Below are 20,090 nucleotides of genomic sequence, written 5' to 3'. Positions count from 1 at the left end.
TGAAAAGTGAGACGGAACTTTAGTTTTGTAATTTTTTTGTTGCAAATTAGCCCCTATTACAAATTATACAACTGAAAGATTTGTCATACTGGATGCGGTCTGCGGTTAGTGAATGCGGTCCGCTTAGTATGCTTACTTTGACCTCAGACTGCATCCATACACGAAGTCCCAAAAGAATAGATTATACTGTAATTTGTGCATATAGATCTTAAATTAGATTTATCTCTTATATCGATCCACATTATGCAAAATTCTATCACCTTAGAGGTTAGAACTTAGCATAGTTCCGAAGTTTGCTGTACGAGTAAAGTAACTAAGTACTTTGCAGTTGGTACGACGCAACTATGTACAGGCTGAGGTTACACTTTAGTTGTCAGTTGTTCAATGGGTTACTCAGTAGCCCGAACTAGGATAGTGCTTCAATTTTGCTTTGAAACAAGATTTAAACTCTCTACAATGACAAAATTATCTTATTAATCAACAAACTATTCTATTTGATTTATTTATTTATTCGATGAACAAAACGGGACTGTTGAATTTCCTCGGAGTATCCAACTGGGGAAGTTACTAAAGCAAAACAAACGCCCCATTCCCATCCCCAATTCGATTTTCAGATAAATTTTCGATGCAATTCGATGTGCATATCCAGCATATCCCATATTTTAACTTTTTCCATAACTCTTCCTTTCTATTCAGTGTGCTCTATGCCTAAACTACGGCTTCAGGAGAGGTGCACTTTCAAGGTGCATTATTAAATACACTCAAGGCTGAAACTATGAAACGTTAATGAGTACATATCCAAGTTTAAATTAATTTAGAGCGCATCATATCAGCACGAGCAACCTTGTATGGTATGCCAGTCTTCACATCTCGGTAGCTTGAAGTTAACACGAGTTATATTATGTACCTTAGTCTGTTGTTCATCGTTTATTTATGTACCCAGATAAGCCTCGGTCCAATTATAATAAGACAAAATGTGATTAAGAAGGGGTACCGTGTGATTAAGAAGGGGTACCGTTGGCACGAAAGAAGGTGAAGTTTACTCAGTGTGCCTACCATGAGTTTACGTTAGGTGTGCTCGCTAGCGACTGCGTAAAAAAATGACATTTAAATGTATGACATATTGTGCAGCGCTCCTAGCGGCTACTTTCAAGAAATAAAATCTTCATAGAATTTTTTGACGTATTCGCTAGCGAGCTCACCTAACGTAAACTCATGGTAGGCACACAGGGCCTTTAAATAGGCCCATATAGACGGACCGTCTGTTTTCTAGGTCCGTCTAAAGAGACTGTTTATATTTCGTTGGACAACGCCTAAATGTGTACATAAATGACACTGCCTTTGGCATATCCGGCTATTTAGACCAACTGTCTGGGAACAGGCCCTCGTAATTTCCTTAAGCTTTACAACGGTGGCTTCCATAACCAACGCATTAATTCCAGATGAAGTCATCCGCCACCTCCAGCTTTTGACGCAGCGCATTGAAACTCTACACCGCGTGGTGGCGGACCAGAAAGGCACCATCGACGGCCTACGGACTCAACTACAGCAGTGCTGCCACAGACCGCAAGTGGAGCGATGCACCGGCTCGACTTGCTACCAGGGTTATTTGACTCATTATACTCCTCCTCCACCTAACAATTAACACTACAACACATTTCTCTAAAGCCCGGTCTGTAAGCACGTAGAATTTTGTCCAATGACCCCTAGCTACCCATCCTTATCGCTCGCGCGTAATTATATTGCTGTCACGACTGTGCGACTGGCACCCGCAGTGAGTGTGCGGCGGCGAGCGCGATAGCAACATAATTACGCGCGAGCGATAAGGAAAGGATGGGTAGCTTGGGGTCATTGGACAAAATTCTACGTCCTCACCGACCAGACTATAGATACAGAGCATTTAATTTTAATGTACCTACACACCTTTTTTTACACTTCAACGATTAAATTGAGGTCCTTACTTTAGCATGCACTGACTGAACTTATTCTTCAACTGCTGATGATGATTTAGGTAACTAGAATAAAAAATACATGTATAGCATTATATACCTACCAGATTATCTTTTACTTTGAGACTAATATGTGCAATAATTTGTTTTAACCTTTAACCGACGAGGTGCGGTCTCACAGACCGCTCCGGTTTTTGAAATTTCTGGATTGCAATGTTCTACTTACTCCCGTGTCCCGAGCGTCTCAGTACCTTCGAGTTTAGTTGCCCAAACGCCATTACAGGTAGTGGTTACATCGACGAGGGCAGTTTTAATAAGATAATTCGATTTAAAGTTCAACAGCGGTCTGTGGGACCGCACGTCGCAGACTACGTGACATTTTTGTACCATACTGAAACTGGCGTTTTTGTTTTAGACGACTAATGTTTCGTAAAAATGATGGATCCTAGGCCACCACAACCTAGGAAAAGACATTTCCTAATGATATATTGATATTTGAACATAATATTATGTAAAAGATGGTAGTCTGTAAAAAAATACCGCGAAACGGGTGGTAAAGCAAACAGTGACATGTATTCTAAGCTCTGACATGCCAAATCAGCCTGATGTCATTCCACCAGCTGCAAAAAAGACGTACATTTTAGTCCATCTAGATTGAAAACGAAATTATCTTACAGGTGTTAACTATGCATTCCGAAAATGCTTGGCATGCAGTAAAAAAAATGTCCTGATTTTGCCTGATGTTTACCCTACGTCAATTTTTTTTGTGCATGTAATGTACGTGTCATTTATTTTTATTTTATTCATTATGTTCACTATATTTAGGAAGGAGTATAGTTTTTCTTGCTTTGATTAAAATTTACAAGTTATATAGGTATTATTGAGCTCTAGTGTAATTTCAATGTAATTAAGGGTCAAAAAAGTTTTAGCCATATTTAAATAAAAAATATACATTGATTCCTCGCAAATTATACGTATGTTTATTTGTAATACTATAATGTTCTCAAAAAATATAAAACCAATATACTTATATACAAAAAAATATTACTTTTTGAGTAAACAGTATAGCGGTCCCACAGACCGCACGTCGCAGACGGCGTGACAAAAAAATCACGTCGTCGGTTAAAGGTTAATAGACGCTTTTAGTATAACTCTTTAAAATCATCTTTGCACACAGTTTTTGCGTAGGTAGGTTTGTGATTTTCATATCTTTCTTCTTCTATTGTCTTATTTTTTTATTTTAAATATTGTATAAGACTATAATAACCTTTATTAACGTAGTTTTAAGGAGAATCAAGCAACTTTTATACTTGTGGGTTTTTATTAAAATATTCTAAAAGTATTTGGACTTTTATTTCTTCTCCAATTTAACCTCTAAATTGCCTGCAGAGTTCCTAGTCCGCCCACATTTTGTGCGTGAATGTATAAGTTGCTTGATTACCCTTCTTATAAATATTAACAACGTGTAATATTTGTAATGTTTTAAATTTACTGGTGGGCGAGGCACTCTGTGGGCACACGAAATAAATTATTTAAATTAGGGCTTAGCGTTGATTCCGCGGATTATCTGGTAGAGGATCAATTTGAGCCTTAGGTACCTAATAACCAGATAGAGTCAGGGATTTCATAAATCCAATGATTTTTGTGACAAATTTTCATTGTAGTATATTTTAATGGTAAGCGCTATTTGATTAAATAATTGGTAATGTGAAATCATTCCTAACGAAATTTTGTCGAGTCAGCACCACGTTTTTATATAGATCTTTTGTGGTTTACGTCAAAAAACTTAAATACTACTAAGTTCCTAGGTTAATGACAAAATTAGGAATGCTAAATTCGTGAATTAGCAGCAGTCAATGACAGATTATAATGTTTGCATAATTGCACATGATGTCATCATTTTAGCCACTCACTGGGCCGGTTTCAATAACGAATTACTTAGATAATATTTACTTCAATGTAATGTTTTGATGATGATGGCTCTTTAAATACATATAGTGGTTGTTTGTCTCACAACTAGTGATGATCCTAACCGGAAAAATAACCATCCCCACAGTGCCTGCGACACTAACAGTTGATGGCAAGGAAAGTTGACCAACCCTTGTAAAGGGTTATTGTCAAAGATCCTCAGAATACAAAGATTATAAATGCAAAATAAGGCCTGGTTCAGACACGCGCGATAACCGGGTGGTTTCTGGATGGTTCTCATTGACGAGGCAATGTGGCGGTAACCGTGCCGTTAAGGTTTATGCAAATGTACGAAGACTGTCCAGAAACCGCGCGACTATCGCTAAGTCTGAACCAGGCCTAAGAGTACAAAGTTAACGTTGCGACCGGGTATAGGCGTGCAATGCCGCAACACGGCTTCGGGCGCGGAGTGCGGACCGTGCCCGCCCGGCATGGAAGGCGACGGCCGCCGCTGCGTGCCCATCCAGTGCAACAGGAGGCCTTGCTCGAGGGGTAAGATGAAGATCCTAAAATAAAACAGAAGAAGCTCGCTTCCACCTTCGGCCTGATCGTCACTTACCATCAGGTGAGATACAGGCCAAGAGCTTCCTCGTTGTGGATAAAAAAAAGATCTTGGGTACACGGGAGTTGGAGTAGTAAAAACGAGAAGACTAGTCTCGTATACGTCCTCGCCTTTTCAAACTGGCGGGATTTGAAAGCGACTTTCAGCAGCTTCCATGCTGAAGTGTCGATTGCGATTTCTCCCTGTATTCAAGTTTTTTCAAGAAAAAATATAATTTCGTTTGTAGATTTATTCTTGTTAAGCTGTATTAACATACATAACACTAAATCAGCAAATAATAGTTTTATATCAACTACACCCAAAAATAAGTAAGCCCGAAAATCACTCTACTTGAAGTATCTCTTGAAGTTACATTTAACTACATATTTTAGGACAATATTGTACGGACACGGACAAAGGCTACCGATGCGATAGATGTCCGAACGGCCAGACCAGTGACGGGATAACTTGCACCTCTCCATGCAGCGCCAACCCTTGCTTCGGTGGACGTAAGTATAGGCACATATCCCAAAATTATATATTATTTTACAAAAATGCTCTAGGACCTCTTCATCCTCATTTTACACTCTTCTAGGCGTTCCTTGTCACGACTTGCCTAACGGAGAGTTCCGATGTGGATCTTGCCCAGCTGGATATACTGGTAACGGACAGGACTGTTACAAGGTGTCCTGTACCGTAAACACTTGCTTCCAAGGTTTGTTCATTCATTTCTAAAACAGCCCATTGTCCCAAAGTATCTATAGATACTGATCTCTTTTGATATTCTTCCAGGGGTAGAGTGTCGGGAAACTTCAGCAGGCCCCCGCTGTGGTTCCTGCCCTCAAGGCTACTCCGGTGATGGAAGACGATGCCAGCATATCTGCGAAACCCACAGGCCCTGCGGCAATAGGCCTTGCAGACCTATGTCCAACAGCCCTTACTACCAGTGTGAGGGGTGCGAGAAGGGATACGAATATAGAGATGGTAGGTCTTATTTGCCTTTCAACTAAAGCGATGTAGGTAGACGTAGCAGACTTGGAAGATGCTAGCACCTTTAGATAAAATAATCATTAAAGTACATAGATAGATAGTCTTTCGCCAAGTGCTGCCAAAATTGAGTTTGATGCTCTTTTCTTTAGAACATGTAAGTTTTTAATCCAATACTCATATTTCTCAGGCTACGGATGCGTAGACGTAGACGAGTGTGACCTGATCAGACCTTGCGACGACTTGGTCTCCTGTCGCAACGAAGAGGGAGGTTTCCAATGCGGCCCCTGCCCTGCCGGGTTTGAGGGCAGCCAGGGCTGGAGGGGGGCAGGGAATGAAGTCAGGAAGGAGCAATGCGTGGATATAGATGAGTGCGCTGAGGGCAGGGCTATCTGTCCTAGGGGAAGACTTTGCGTTAACACTCCGGTAAGTGAAGATGAAACAAATGCTATATCCTTGGACATTTCCTTGGACATTTTACACTGCGCCGTTAGCCCCAAACTAAGCAAAGCTTGTACTATGGGTACTAGACAACTGATATAAACATACTTAACACTTTTGTAAATAAATACATATTATACACAGAAAAAAACACACAGACCCGTCACAGAAATTAAAATCCATCACTTCAATTTCTGCCCGGCCGGGAAAAGGACCCGGGACCTCTCGGCATAGTAGTGTGTTCTGAGCCACTACACCAAATCTCTAAGACTTTAACAAAGCATTCGATAAAGTAGACCACACCCACTATCTTGTGTAATAAGCTTGAAGAACATGGGAAGCACTGCTGTATTGACTGGAGTCTTACATAAAACACACGAGTCTGTAACTGTCAAGGGTTATTCATCGGAAGCGATTGTAATTAGTCAGGAGTCCCACAGGATCTCATTTCGGTTCGTTTCTTTTTTTAAAGATATATTAGATCTAGGTATGAGTTCTTCTTCTTCAATTTAGGAAGAATTGAACAGGTACCTACTATTCTTTGGAATTAATATAATCGGGATCAAGTGAATATAAAACACCTTTATTTTCTTTTATCTCACGCCTGAATCAGTGTATGATATTCTAACAAACTTTAACGTCTAGCTTGTGGAATGTCAATTAAGTAAAACTCATAAACTTCTCAGATGACAATAAATATTTTTGGCAGGGCTCATACATTTGCGTGCCGTGTGGAGGCAACTTCTTCGTGAACACCACCCGGCCGTGTTTTGACGACTTTGACCGGGGCGAGTCTCTGATCAGGCTGTGCGACCCCAACTACTGCCGGCGGTTCAACGCCGTCTGTGGGTACGGCAACAAATGTGTTTGCGCGGTGAGTACTGAGTAACCCACGTTTTTGGACTCATCATTTTTAGGTATTTGTGAACACTTCGGCTGTCGGCTGTGCTTCGACGACTTCAACCAGGGCTCCGAGTCTCTGATCAGGCTGTGCGACCCCAACTATTGCCGTCGGGTCAACGTCGTCTGTCTGTGGGTAGGTGCGACAACAAAATAATGCGTTTGCGCGGTGAGTAACTTGAATATTCAGGTGTTGCTTGCACCAAAAAGCGTCAAATGTTGCTTGCACCAAAAAGAAGCCACGATAGCCGAACGGTGAAGGGGTCGGACTGGCCGACTCGTGATCCGGGGAACGCGGGTTCGGTCCCCGCCGCCGCTCGACTATTGTGGTGAGCTCACTCGTGACACAAGCATATTTAGCTTAGTACGAGGGGCTAACGGGAGTATTAGTAATTTGTGTAATAACAAATTACTAATAATCTTTATAAAAAAAAAAAAAAAAAAAAAAAAATCGGTTGAATGTTGCCTACATTAAGAATAATTACAGATATTGAACGCACTACAAAGAGGTTTCCTATTCCTTGTGTACTTACTTACATGTAAAGTTATTTAGTCTAGCTAAGAAAAGTGTTGACAATGAAAAGAGAGACACAATGATTGATAGATTGAGCGAGTTAGACCTAAGTTTGTATGAAAACTTGAGGGCTTGATATTTTATTTGCTCGAATGCTAATCAAATATAAATGCTCAAGTGGATTGGAATTTGCATGACAAGCAATTCATCTTGAAATGTCTGAAACTTCTTTGAAATAGACTTTGAAGCATGAATACTTGTAAAGTAGGAATACCAAACTAACTTTCACAATAGAAGTCGCAATTGAATTCTTTTTCTTATAACTTTTCTCATGTGGGACCAAATTCTATTCTCGTAAATTATTTCGCTTTACGAAATGTTACTACGAGTATAATATACAAGCTACATGTTAAAAGGTAAATCAGCTTGTTAAGAAACTAGACAATAGGCATAACCATGTTGAAATACATACGAGTAAGTAAAAACATCTAAGTAGATGTTTTACGTTGATCTGCAACTCTGCACCAATACGCGATAATGTTCAAGCACTTGTTGTTCTGGCATTGAACCTATGACCACTAGCTTTACGATCCGTCCAGTTCGAGAACCATCAGTAGTTCAGCTAATCTGTAGCGCTATTTACGTAGATCCATAAATGGAATGCCACTTTTCGTTAGAGGCATGGAAATGTTCGAATCTTCAGGATAATGTTGTTCGAAGTTCGCAATTCAAATTATCCTATCCTCCAGACGGGCTGGGCGGGTAACGGCACAGTCTGTGGGCGGGACACCGACCTGGACGGCTACCCCGACCACCGCCTGGACTGTTCAGAAGTCCGCTGCAAAGCCGACAACTGTCCCACCGTCTCCAACTCGGGACAAGAGGACGCAGATGGCGACGGCGTAGGAGACTCGTGCGATCCTGACGCGGATGGAGATGGGATTGCTAACCACCCGGTGAGAATATTTTTGACTGTTCTGTTAAGCTTCAAGTGGATTTGTGGGTGCAAGATTTATTCGTTTATCGGTACTTTATTCCCACACCAACCCATTAAAAATGGTTTGAAATCTACGAGTATTTTTCTCTTAGTACAACAGACTGAAAATTTGAGAACTTCAAATTAAATTGTGGCGTTCCAACTTTTGTGATAATTACTAATAATGTTAATGTAGAACCTAGAACCATGAAGAGTCTTTACCCTTTTAAAATTGTTGAGGTTTCCTGATGATTCAGTATTTATCTGTCCCACATTTTCCTTAGTAAATATCTGACAAAAGGCGCCTTTACCTTTCCTAGCAGCTACCATTGCAAATCGTCATTATCTTCTGTCATTACACAATGGTACACAGGACAACTGCCCACTCATCGCCAACCCAGACCAGGCCGATAGGGACGAAGACCAAAGCGACAAACGCGGGGACCTCTGCGATAATTGTCCCAGGAGATACAACCCCGACCAGGAGGATACGGATGGAGACGGGATAGGAGACGTCTGCGATCCCGACATGGATGATGATGGTAAGTGATATTAGTTTAACTTTCAAGAAACCCTAATGCTAATACCCTTGTGAGATAGGTAGGTACTATAACCCTAGTCAAGAGATTGAATCGGATAATAACTGATAGAAAACAATCCTCCAATTTAACGGCCATTCTCAGATGAGCTAGTTTTTACGTGTCCGGGCTGTTAAATCGTTAAAAATGACAAATTAGAGACATGCAAGTATTTTTATATGTTACTTAACAACCCCATACAGTTGTGCATTAAATCATAGGCCATTATTTTAAGTATTTGTGACTTAATTAATTTCATGAACCTCTGTTCTCTAATTACCGTAACGCGTCCGCACACCGACTTAATTTTAAAACTTGGCTGTAATTTTTATGTCGTATAGATTTGGTTTAATCCATTCAACATTTTAAAGAGTACAAAAGATTGTCTTACGCATAGCAAAATATCTATTCAATAGAACCATTCTGTAAATAATTAGAATTAAAAAACTACTTGTCCGAGCGAAAGTCCTAATTCCCGTGACGTTTTCTGTTTTTGGGCACACAAGCCTAAATAATAATATTTGACACATCATTTACGCGCGCGGCGCGAGCCCTTAGTTAGTTCTAAGACCTGTTAGCAAGTAGACGTCTATTGCGTTGGCGTACCGTCGATAAATTGCGTAAGAGTATAATTACCATATCTTTGGTTTTCAATTTTTCTATTTACCATGTCCTTATTTTTATACTCGATTTTTGAAGGTAGATCCATGTCGTAAATTTAAATAGATTCAGTACTTTGGCCTTCATACGTTGTAGTAAGACAGTATTTGCATACGCTGAAGATTTTGGAAATTTTGAAGAAAAACTATCGTTTTATAATTTCCATGTACTAATTACCGTAAATTTATAATCACCGTTGTATGAAATTATTACCTACAAATTGCACTCACGATTGAATAAGTATGATGATAAAATATGAAATATACCTAGACTTTCGCATAACAACTTTACGGTATTTTCTTCCAATCGGACAATTAAAATTTTAAAAAACTTTCGTTAGAGTAACCTCGGAATAGATTCAAATCGAATCTACGAATGTTCAGCTTCAGTTGCTGCATGGTTGTTGGATTTAAGAGTATATTTTAACCCCTAACGTGACCCCACAAAAAGAAGTTACCTGGAGTGAAATCGGGGCTTTCTGATGGCCAGGAGATGTCACCCCTGCATGAAACATGTCTCGTATCAGATATTTATTTTTACTTGTAATTGATATTAACATCTTAAATCATTAATTAATTCTAATATAATACCACTAACATCTATCCATAATACCTTTGCCCTAAGAAGATGAGATTTTCCAACAGTAACACTTACCTGGCGTGATCACATTAAAGAACAAAAGAGAACCAATCAACAGAAAATGGGACTTTTCAAGGCAAGAGTGTATAGGCACTTTGTACCATCCTAAACTGCATCCTACCTGCTTTGTTATGCATAGAAAAAACTTCGTGATATGGGTACTGGACAGAAGAAGCTTGGAGAACAAACTATATACAAATGGATCCTAAAACCCATGTAGACATGGCATCGACTTAGCCTCGCAAATGTAGAAATACTTTAACGTTTTCAAAATAAAGTTTTAAAAATCTTGAGCTGTGCAGCTTGGTTTACAAAGTCCACTGAAGTGATACCAAACGTCAAAGAGGGTGTGGAAAATCCTGTAAAGCTTACAACCAAAGACTAGACCTTCATGTAATCTATTTGCTGCATCCCATCTAAATTCTAAGAATTCTGCATTTAGGCTTAGGAGAAAGCGAATAGCATCATTCTGAAAACTTATTGTAAAAGAATCGAGGTGACAAATCATGGGATATGCTGAGCTGGAACTGTCATTATTACAAATTCAATTTAATCTGACAATGGGTGATGGCTTATCGCAGATAGATTAAAAAGAGGAAATATCACTTAAATCATTAATTAATTTTTCGGTATATGCATATCCGAAAAATGTAATTTGTGAGATCTCCTGATCTGTACGTTAAATCGTTTGTACCACATTGAAATCAAATAAATGATGATTAAGATTCTGATGAAATGTGATACGTAGCCCCTTCTGGCCGAAACTAAGTGTTCCTGTTATAGCCTCGATTATTGCAGTATACTGAAAATATCTTGATACAATAAATAATAGAAATGAGTGTTTTCCTTTTTTCAAAGGGTCATTAAGTATACCTACGGCGTTTTGTATGACGCTATATATATTAATATACAAATTTATCAGTGCAAGATATTGTTTCTTGCTATTTTACACATTTTTTCTAATTACCGTTAGATTAGGTATTAGCCCTATCTAATTACCGTGACCATAAAATTTTTGGGTCTCTTTTACGAGAAAACCGCTTGGAATAATTTGACGCCTTAACGATTGTTAAATTCGTACTTTTCATGTGTTTCATATTTAAATGCGTTTAAGTCAATTAAGCGAAATTTCAAAAATGATATGGTAATTAGGCTGAGAACGCCTAATCGTGAGAATGACCGTTAAGATAAAAAAATTCTGAAGCCTACCCACAAAGAACATTAAAGAGTAGACACTGAAAGATCGCAAATTGCGATTCGCAATCCTTGTAACTCTATTTGGTATGACAAAATGGAAAGCTTTTCTTAACAAAAATTGGTGGGATAATACCTATAATATCATGTGTGTATACTACAGGTTGAACTAGATAGTAATGAAATTATTGCATAATTTCACATCACCCACGCGTCTCTACCTCGAACCGTTTTCAAGAAATCAAGAGTTGCTATTTGCAAGAATTTTTGACCTAACCTGCATGTAGTTATACGAGCCAGTGACTTATTTTAATAATTTTGCCAGGCATTATAAACGAAGAAGACAACTGCCCTCGCGTATACAATCCTCGTCAAGAAGACACGGATCGTGACACCATCGGCGACGCGTGCGACAACTGTCCGCGCGTGCGCAACCCCGCGCAGGACGACGCCGACCGCGACAACGTCGGCGATGCTTGCGACAGCGACGTCGACCGCGACCAGTGAGTATAGCCTCGACAGTCGTAGATAGAGAATCTTCATTAACAGGTTTCACATTTTCTTGCGATGCAACCCGATCGAGCTAACTGCGCACCGGATTCGACTCTCCCTCGCACTCACCCGCACATCTTGGCCAGAATAACTATGTATATTAGCTCGCAGAACTGGGCCATTGGGACAGAAAAAATCTCGAGCTTTAATCATTGACCGAAAAACAGTATTTTCAAGCCTTACAAGTGGATTAACGATCTGGTGAAGGTCACAAGAACCAACTGGACGCAAATGAGCAAATCTGGACTGCTACTTTAGAAATCTATAAGGGAGAAATTTAACTTTTTTCCAGCAGTAGACGTATTTTGATCGAAGCAAAAGTAGCTCCAAGTTCAACTCTTATTTATCCAGGGACGGCAGCAATCTTAACTTTTATACAGCAGTGGACATATTTTGATCGAAACAAAATTAGCTCCAACTTACTTTTCCAGGGACGGTATCCAAGACGGCCTCGACAACTGCCCGTACGATCCGAACAGCGACCAACTGGACGTGGACGGTGACGGCAAGGGCGACGCGTGCGACGACGACGACGACAACGACGGCGTGCCCGACGCTGAGGACAACTGCCCGCTGGTTGCTAATCGCGACCAGAGAGATAGCAACGGTAGGGCATAGTTAGGAGTAGTCTAGGGCCAATAACCGCAGAGCGTAGTAGATGTAGCTAAGGATGTAGTCTAGGCAAGGGCGACGCGTGCGACGGCGACGACGACAACGACGGCATGCCCGATGCTGAGGACAACTGCCCACTCGTGGCTTACTGCGACCAGAGAGATAGCAACGGTAGAGACTCCAATAGGGATTTTTCTAGATGATGTTATCATTTTTGCAGCCGATTCTCCGAGACAAAGATCACTCGTCTTCCTCAAGGATGGCGGCAATCATGACTTAAACGTCAAACCGCGTCAAAAAACCTGATCTTGCGTTTTTTTAGATTGTCGGGTCATCCTACGTTACGTTTGTCGACAAGTGAACCCTTACACCTACTTATACTATGGTTTCTGGGATAAGCTATGCAATCATATTTAATTAAAACTTAAGAACGTGCAAAGTTTTTATCAATAAATATTTGGTCCAGGTGATAGAGTGGGCGACGCCTGCGACAACGATTTCGACGGCGACCAAGTCATCAATGAACTTGACAACTGCCCCAACAACTCAAGGATTCATCGGACGGACTTCAGGTAATCTATTAGATTACCCTCTTGCTTTAACAGAACGCATTAATATTATTCTTCTTTATTTCTTTATCATCATCTCCACAGAATGTGATACCTAATTATGAAGATTGGATTTAGATTTAGATCTAACTATACAGTCTTCTACAGTGAGAGACTATCGCCCGTATTCACAAACATTACTATGAGGTCTCACAGTGCGCGTGGACGCACATGGTGACACATGAACCAATCACAGAGCTCTATTCAACGTTGTGCATTCCATTTGCTGCTTCACTTAAGCAAGCATCGTTTGTGAATACGGGCGCATTTCTCCACTCGTAGGCTGATAGTTATAGAGATCAAGAGCACGTACACAAGATGTTGTTCTCTTTATGATATTTGTTAGTACTAAGGTTGAATGATTAAATAATCACTGTTAAATGTTATTAATTTATCACTTTTACCGCGACTGTCGGTAATTATTCATAATAACCGGTTATTATTCATAATTTTCAATTTATCACATTAACCGTAACATACATATATAATAGAAAGTCGTGTTAGTTACTCCACTTATAACTCAGGAACGGCTGAACCAATTTAGCAGAAAATTGTCAGGGAGGTAGTTTATAGCCAGGAGAAGGACATAGGATACTTTTTATCCCGTTCGAAATAAAAAGAAAGTCTGCTTTTTTATTTCCATTAAGGCGGAACAAAGTTCGCCGGGTCAGCTAGTTATGTCTAAAATAAGAATTTCTATCATTATTCCTTTTCTAGAAAATACATGACAGTCCGTCTGGACCCCGAGGGCGAGTCGCAACAGGACCCCAACTGGGCCATCAACAACGAGGGTGCGGAGATTCTCCAGACACTAAACTCTGACCCTGGACTTGCCGTCGGCTTCGAATACTTTGGTGGGGTCGATTTTGATGGCACCTTCTTCGTTGACAGCAACATTGATGATGACTACGTCGGGTTTATATTTGGGTAAGTATTTTGCTCGCAAAATATGGTTTGGTAGGTATCGGTTTGGTGCTCCGAGAAAATAAGGTGCACTAGCTTACAATCAGACATTCTATAAATACGTAAATCTTGACAGAAAGTAATTTTACTTGTGCAGAACAAGAAGCAAATTATTAGTGTGAAAAAAAAATTGTTATCATCTCCTGCCTCCTAGTCGCCAGAAAAGGTGTGTCATTAATGAAGTTTCAATCAATATTAGGAGCTTAGGATACCCCAATTTTAACTGCACCAACTAAGGAAGCTACTTAGCAAAGCAACTTACCTACTTTTTGAAATTATTATCCACCAGTTACCAAAACAACAAGCGCTTCTACGTGGTGATGTGGAAGAAGAACACTCAAACGTATTGGCAGACGACGCCTTTCCGAGCCGTGGCGGAACCTGGCATCCAGCTCAAGCTGGTCAACTCCAAGACCGGGCCAGGAAAGACGCTTAGGAACGCTCTGTGGAACACCGAGTCTACCCCTGACCAGGTAAGTCGATACTTTATTTCAAACTCTTCCTATGTTCCCGGTATCCAAGTCAACTCCAAGACCGAGCCATGGAAAACGCTTAGGAACGCTCTGTGGAATACTGAGTCTACCCCTGGTCAGGTCAATCGATCCTTAATTTCGATCTCTTATGTTCTTCTGATTACTTTCTTTGTGGGACTTTCCCCTGGGACAAACTTGGCCTTCACTGGTTGGGTTTTTATTTTATGGTCAAGCTGTAGCTAATAGGGGTTGTAGTGATGGGAAAGAGAGGTTGGAAATAGTCCCGTTGACCAGATAGGGATTAAAAGTAGTACTACAAAACTCTTAGGTTTTGTGTCAGAATGTTGAAAAATGATTTCAGATTGTTATTATTATTACGTATTTCACTAACTAGGTTGTAAATAACCTCCCCAAAAATGCTCCCACTTTATAAATTATACGTGAGCGGTGACAAGACTCGGAAGTTAGTTAATTCTCAATAAATACTAAATTAAGTTGAGGCAAAGTTGACTCCCTTGGGTAAGTTAGGTTTTTCAAACAATTTGATCCCTGGAGACATGAAGTTGGAAAATATTTTTTGTTATAATAATGTACTTGTGCTGAATTCCTAAGTGCTTTTAATCACAGTTCTTCAACTAACTCCTAGTAAAAAACGCTGCGGATTTTTTTCTAGTCTAATCTTTTTTTGCCACAGTGAAGAAGCTGTTTGCCAGAATCTCATACAGTAGAAAGTGATGATAAGGCCGAAAGACGAATGAAAAATTTTCGTCCTTGAAATGAAAAGTATAATGGTCTTCTATTTTTGCTAGGTGACTCTCCTATGGAAAGACCCTCGCAACGTAGGCTGGCGTGAAAAGACGGCCTATCGCTGGAGTCTGCTGCACCGCCCGAAGATCGGGCTGATCCGTCTCAAGATATACGAGAACAACCGCCTCGTGGCCGACTCTGGGAACGTGTATGACAATACCCTGAAGGGAGGAAGGCTCGGGGTCTTCTGCTTCTCGCAAGAGATGATCATCTGGTCTAACCTCGTGTATAGGTGTAATGGTGAGTGGAAAAACTGAGAAAATTTTGTTTTCAGATGACTCACGAGTATGATGAAGAGAAATTGCAAAGAAAAATATTGCTATTTTTTCCATTTTTTCACTTTTGCTGTAAGCTACTGAAAACGCCACTCTTATACCGGAGTTTTGAACTAGCACTGTATAAGTTTGTTGTCGACATGAAAAGAAGAAGATAATGTTTTAATAGGGATTCGCGGTTACCATCATAAAAAAAAGTAGTTTTACTCCGATCCTGCTGTAGTGAGGAGTCAGCATTTACAAGAAGATACTTATTACATCGTTTGATTAGTTAATAATTTCTCTTTCCAGATAAAATTCCATCAAACATAGTCTCAGAGCTGTCGCCACGAATCCTGAAGGAGAAGAAACTAGAAGTAGACCACGAGTTTTATTACCAGTAACTTTTAGATAAATTAATACAAAAATACATGGTGTCTCCAGAACTTACCACTCATAATATAAATTCTTTCTTAATCTAGAGAGAATTTTAATGGTCCTGATTTAAAAAAAAGATTAAATGTCGAATTATGCGTTGAGACGACCCATTTCTGAGATTGTGAAAGAAATAAATAAAATAAAGTGCATTTTCCTTTACGAAAATGGAAAGTTTTTGAATAAATGTTATGTAATTAGTGGGTAAGGACACCTAATATTTAAGTACCTAAGTTTAATGATGACGTTCATTTTAATAAAGTGATTTTAATTTTGTATTTGTTTTTATTGTGTGCCTATTGAACTTTATAAATGTAAATAATACAAAAAAAAATCTATCTTGATAAAACATTGTAGTAGCAAAAGCATATTCCGAAGCTTTTCAAAGCGGCTCTTTTTATAAAGGCTGTCAAAGAGTTCCGATGGAGGGATCGGATCTAATTACAACTGTCTACAGCATTTTTGCGCACGGGTTATCCATAGCTTATTTTTATTGCTTTGTAACCTAGAAATAATAATAACAACAAAAAAATGTTCTGAATTTGCTTTTATGTGTAAAAAATAGAAAAATTCATATCAATGATTGTATGAAACATGAACATAGAGATGATTCAATTTGTTGCCAAATATTTTTTTTTCTTTCTTTCTTTCATTCTTTCTATTTATTAAAACATATCAAACATCCATTTAAGATTCATTCTCACAAGAGAAAATTTAAAAAAGAGTCCAAATATTTATTAAAAATGAAAAGTTCTAATTTCCTGTCATGTTCCATAGAAGATTTTTCTCATAAAAATCTAACCCTATCATGCTTTCAGTATACTGGCCTTGGTAACGTCGTTTCTTAAATCCCACTTTATTTTGATGAAAGCGTGCCCCTTGTTCTTGCGAATAAGCCCCCATAATTATCTATAAATATATCCCAATGAGAATGGGACGTGCATCTTTAGAGACATTCTACTATGAAGATGGAAAATTCAAATCGTTATAACTACTTAAAAAGCAAATATTTTCGATTTGTAATCGCAAATATTATTATAGGTAACCTGGTTTAAATAAATTAAATGAAACCATCAATCGAGCTAGTAGGATTTATTTTATTAATAATGAATAATCAAATTCAGAACTTGAATATTCAACTGCAATGTCTGCTCATGAACGCATCAAACTCGGTAGTTGTTTCCCAATTCCATAAAATTCAACACTTAGAAAGTGACAAAATTTTTTAAAATAGGTAGTTGAAACAAACCATAGCTAATTTTCATAGTGGACTGTACTATACGATAAACATGTCAGTCAATTTGACAACCTTTGTCGGAAACATTATTCAATGAAAATATTGTTCGAACCCTTAGTATTTCTCTTCGACAAATACTTTAACACATTGTGAACCACTTTTCTTTCACGACTATAAAAAGATTTTAGCAATTTAATTCACAAAATCAATTGCGCACATTTAAAATAAAGTTTGTTTACACTTTGACAGCAATAGACTGACATATCAATGAAGTTTTCAGTTACTTATATAAATAAATAAATAAATAAATAAATAAATACTGTTGCCATTAAAAGAAATTAGTACCATTAGTTTTCCGCAACATGGCGAGGGTTTTTATGTTCCTGGTCGGGCTATACTTACTATAATACTATAGGCAATGATATTATAGAACTATAGATATGTTACGTTCATAGAAATTACGATTTTAATCCGTGCCGAGCTATTCCAAATTGCACACATTGACAAATGTAACTGATAAGTGATACAAAAGATACGAAATAGCACGCAAATGAAATAGTAGGGAATTTAGTGCAAGAACCCCTCCACTTTGGTATAGAAGGCTCATTTTTGCACCAGTTGTTCTTTGGGTGCTCCTGAGTAGATTTCCGTCGGTAGACATCGGGAGCCCCCCCTGTTGTAGCAGGGGGAGGGGGGGCAAGTTTCCTTCTGCCGCGCTTCACTTTAAGGCCCATATCTTCAAAACTATGGGTATTAGGGCAAGTGTGGTGTCATTTTCGGATAATTAAAGGATGGCGAATTCATTTCTAGAACAAACTTTTTGCCTTTTCATACAAAACTAGAAATGAATTCGCCATCCTTTAATTATCCGAAAATGACACCACACTTGCCCTAATACCCATAGTTTTGAAGATATGGGCCTTAAAGTGAAGCGCGGCAGAAGGAAACTTGCCCCCCCTCCCCCTGCTACCACAGGGGGGGCTCCCGATGTCTACCGACGGAAATCTACTCAGGAGCACCCAAAGAACAACTGGTGCAAAAATGAGCCTTCTATACCAAAGTGGAGGGGTCTCCATACAAATCATTGCACTAAATTCCCTACTAAAAGAGATAGCTATAGTTTTAACGATTCTGCACTAACTAATCTATGTCCGCAGCGCACGCATCCTTATCGCACTAACGTCAAAACAAGATCGCTTTCTCTTTCTTAACTTGAACATGGCGCATGGCGTCTTGATTGTTTGCATAAATAATTGAAAATATAAATACTAAATAATGTTGCATAATCACATGTGGTAAGAGATCCCTTGTATTTTGTTTACTTTAGAGTCATAATTGGTACACTTTCGAAACACACANAAAGAGATAGCTATAGTTTTAACGATTCTGCACTAACTAATCTATGTCCGCAGCGCACGCATCCTTATCGCACTAACGTCAAAACAAGATCGCTTTCTCTTTCTTAACTTGAACATGGCGCATGGCGTCTTGATTGTTTGCATAAATAATTGAAAATATAAATACTAAATAATGTTGCATAATCACATGTGGTAAGAGATCCCTTGTATTTTGTTTACTTTAGAGTCATAATTGGTACACTTTCGAAACACACACGATGGCATTTTTTATTTATTTTGGTAAGAACACAGGATCTTACGGTGTGGTACACGCGATTGCGCACGACGCAGGCCACACGAAGACTAAACACAAGACGTCCCAATTGGGACGTATTTGAGTATTCACAGCGCGAGCGCTTATAACATAATTATCTGCTTTTGTTTTTATATAATATCATTGACTATAGGTAATTTTTGTTTGCACAGTTTGAGAGGGAATTTAGGATCGCAAACACACGTTTTGCGAACACACTTCTTTCACATTTATGGGACTGGCCATAATTTATTAATTAAAAGACGAAATTAAAGTCTATCAGCACAGTCATTTTGACATCACTTCTATAAGTTTACACTTCTGAGTAATTTTGTACAATTATTTTTGAAAAACCTACTTTTACACAGAAACGTACTTAATATGGATGCGATGGACGTCATGAGCTCTGATGAAGAAGTAGAAGACATAAATTCTAATAAAGAAAACGTAGACGACGTTTCTAATAACGTGGTTACTCAGACTGAGAATTCAGTAACCGGTGATTCAGTGAATTCCCCAGTTAACTCGGTATCTTCCCGTCAGTCGACAAACAATAATGTGCATGAAGAAATGCAGGTAAAATTACAAATTGGAAACAAAAGCAATCCGAAGATAGCCAGTGAAGTCGGGATACACAAGACTACTTCGATGTTCAACAGGGGCGATGGAGCGCCAGTTCAAAATGTTCCTGCGGCAGATACTGCCCCAAGCACTAGTAAAGTGGTAGTGAGGCGTAGGGTTAGAGCGGCGCGTGTTCAAGATATTCTGCGACCCATCTTGCCAAGGAAATCAAAAGACCGCGCAAAGTTGATGATTCGAACGCTAGCTAGAGGGATCATCATACCTAGAGGAGTGGTCTTCCAGCGAAGGGTTATTCGCAGACGACGTGCGCCGAGACCCATCATTATACCGAAGCCTGAAGTGAAGAGGATTCGATTTGGTAGAAAGAAAGTGATGGGCAAAAAGTCACTCTTCACTGTGTGGAGAAGATCTCGCCGGGCCAGGTCATCCGACTCCAGAATGTCCGAATATTGTTCCTGCGGTCATTGCGATTGCAACCAGTCATACTATTGATTGTTTCTTATTAATTTACTTTATAATAAATAGTTTTCATATTTTACATCATCACAATTTCTGAATACTTAAACAACA

The 20,090-nt window shown here is 39.2% G+C and overlaps 2 protein-coding genes across 3 annotated transcripts in view; both read left to right on the top strand.

The window, feature by feature from the left end:
• Tsp (Thrombospondin) overlaps window positions 1-16,327 on the top strand; it is a 33,344-nt gene extending 17,017 nt beyond the window's left edge. For both annotated transcript variants that reach the window (XM_028312226.1, XM_028312216.1), the window contains exons 6-21: window positions 1,443-1,604; window positions 4,293-4,409; window positions 4,851-4,967; window positions 5,054-5,173; window positions 5,251-5,442; window positions 5,636-5,871; window positions 6,596-6,760; window positions 8,050-8,256; window positions 8,650-8,818; window positions 11,673-11,850; window positions 12,331-12,506; window positions 12,978-13,083; window positions 13,837-14,046; window positions 14,372-14,555; window positions 15,365-15,602; window positions 15,929-16,327. In XM_028312226.1, the coding sequence (XP_028168027.1) occupies window positions 1,443-1,604; window positions 4,293-4,409; window positions 4,851-4,967; window positions 5,054-5,173; window positions 5,251-5,442; window positions 5,636-5,871; window positions 6,596-6,760; window positions 8,050-8,256; window positions 8,650-8,818; window positions 11,673-11,850; window positions 12,331-12,506; window positions 12,978-13,083; window positions 13,837-14,046; window positions 14,372-14,555; window positions 15,365-15,602; window positions 15,929-16,020 (2,669 nt within the window). In that variant the 3' untranslated portion in view covers window positions 16,021-16,327. The remainder of the gene's footprint in view (window positions 1-1,442; window positions 1,605-4,292; window positions 4,410-4,850; window positions 4,968-5,053; window positions 5,174-5,250; window positions 5,443-5,635; window positions 5,872-6,595; window positions 6,761-8,049; window positions 8,257-8,649; window positions 8,819-11,672; window positions 11,851-12,330; window positions 12,507-12,977; window positions 13,084-13,836; window positions 14,047-14,371; window positions 14,556-15,364; window positions 15,603-15,928) is intronic.
• Window positions 16,328-19,244: 2,917 nt separating this feature from the next.
• Window positions 19,245-20,012, top strand: LOC114358446 (uncharacterized). The gene has a single exon (XM_028312420.1). It carries the CDS (start codon window positions 19,320-19,322, stop codon window positions 20,010-20,012), a length of 693 nt encoding a protein of 230 aa, XP_028168221.1. The 5' UTR covers window positions 19,245-19,319.
• Window positions 20,013-20,090: the final 78 nt, after the last annotated feature.

This window comes from Ostrinia furnacalis, unplaced genomic scaffold (genome assembly GCF_004193835.3).
Source record: "Ostrinia furnacalis isolate ACB-3 unplaced genomic scaffold, ASM419383v2 OfSCF0283, whole genome shotgun sequence".
Lineage (NCBI taxonomy): Eukaryota > Metazoa > Arthropoda > Insecta > Lepidoptera > Crambidae > Ostrinia > Ostrinia furnacalis.
The sequence above is the reverse complement of the archived record's forward strand: the minus strand, read 5'-3'. Positions and strand labels throughout refer to the sequence as shown.

Bases quoted from the DNA above. Each gene is read 5' to 3' on its own strand.
- LOC114358446 (XM_028312420.1), top strand. From the start codon at position 19,320: ATGGATGCGATGGACGTCATGAGCTCTGATGAAGAAGTAGAAGACATA.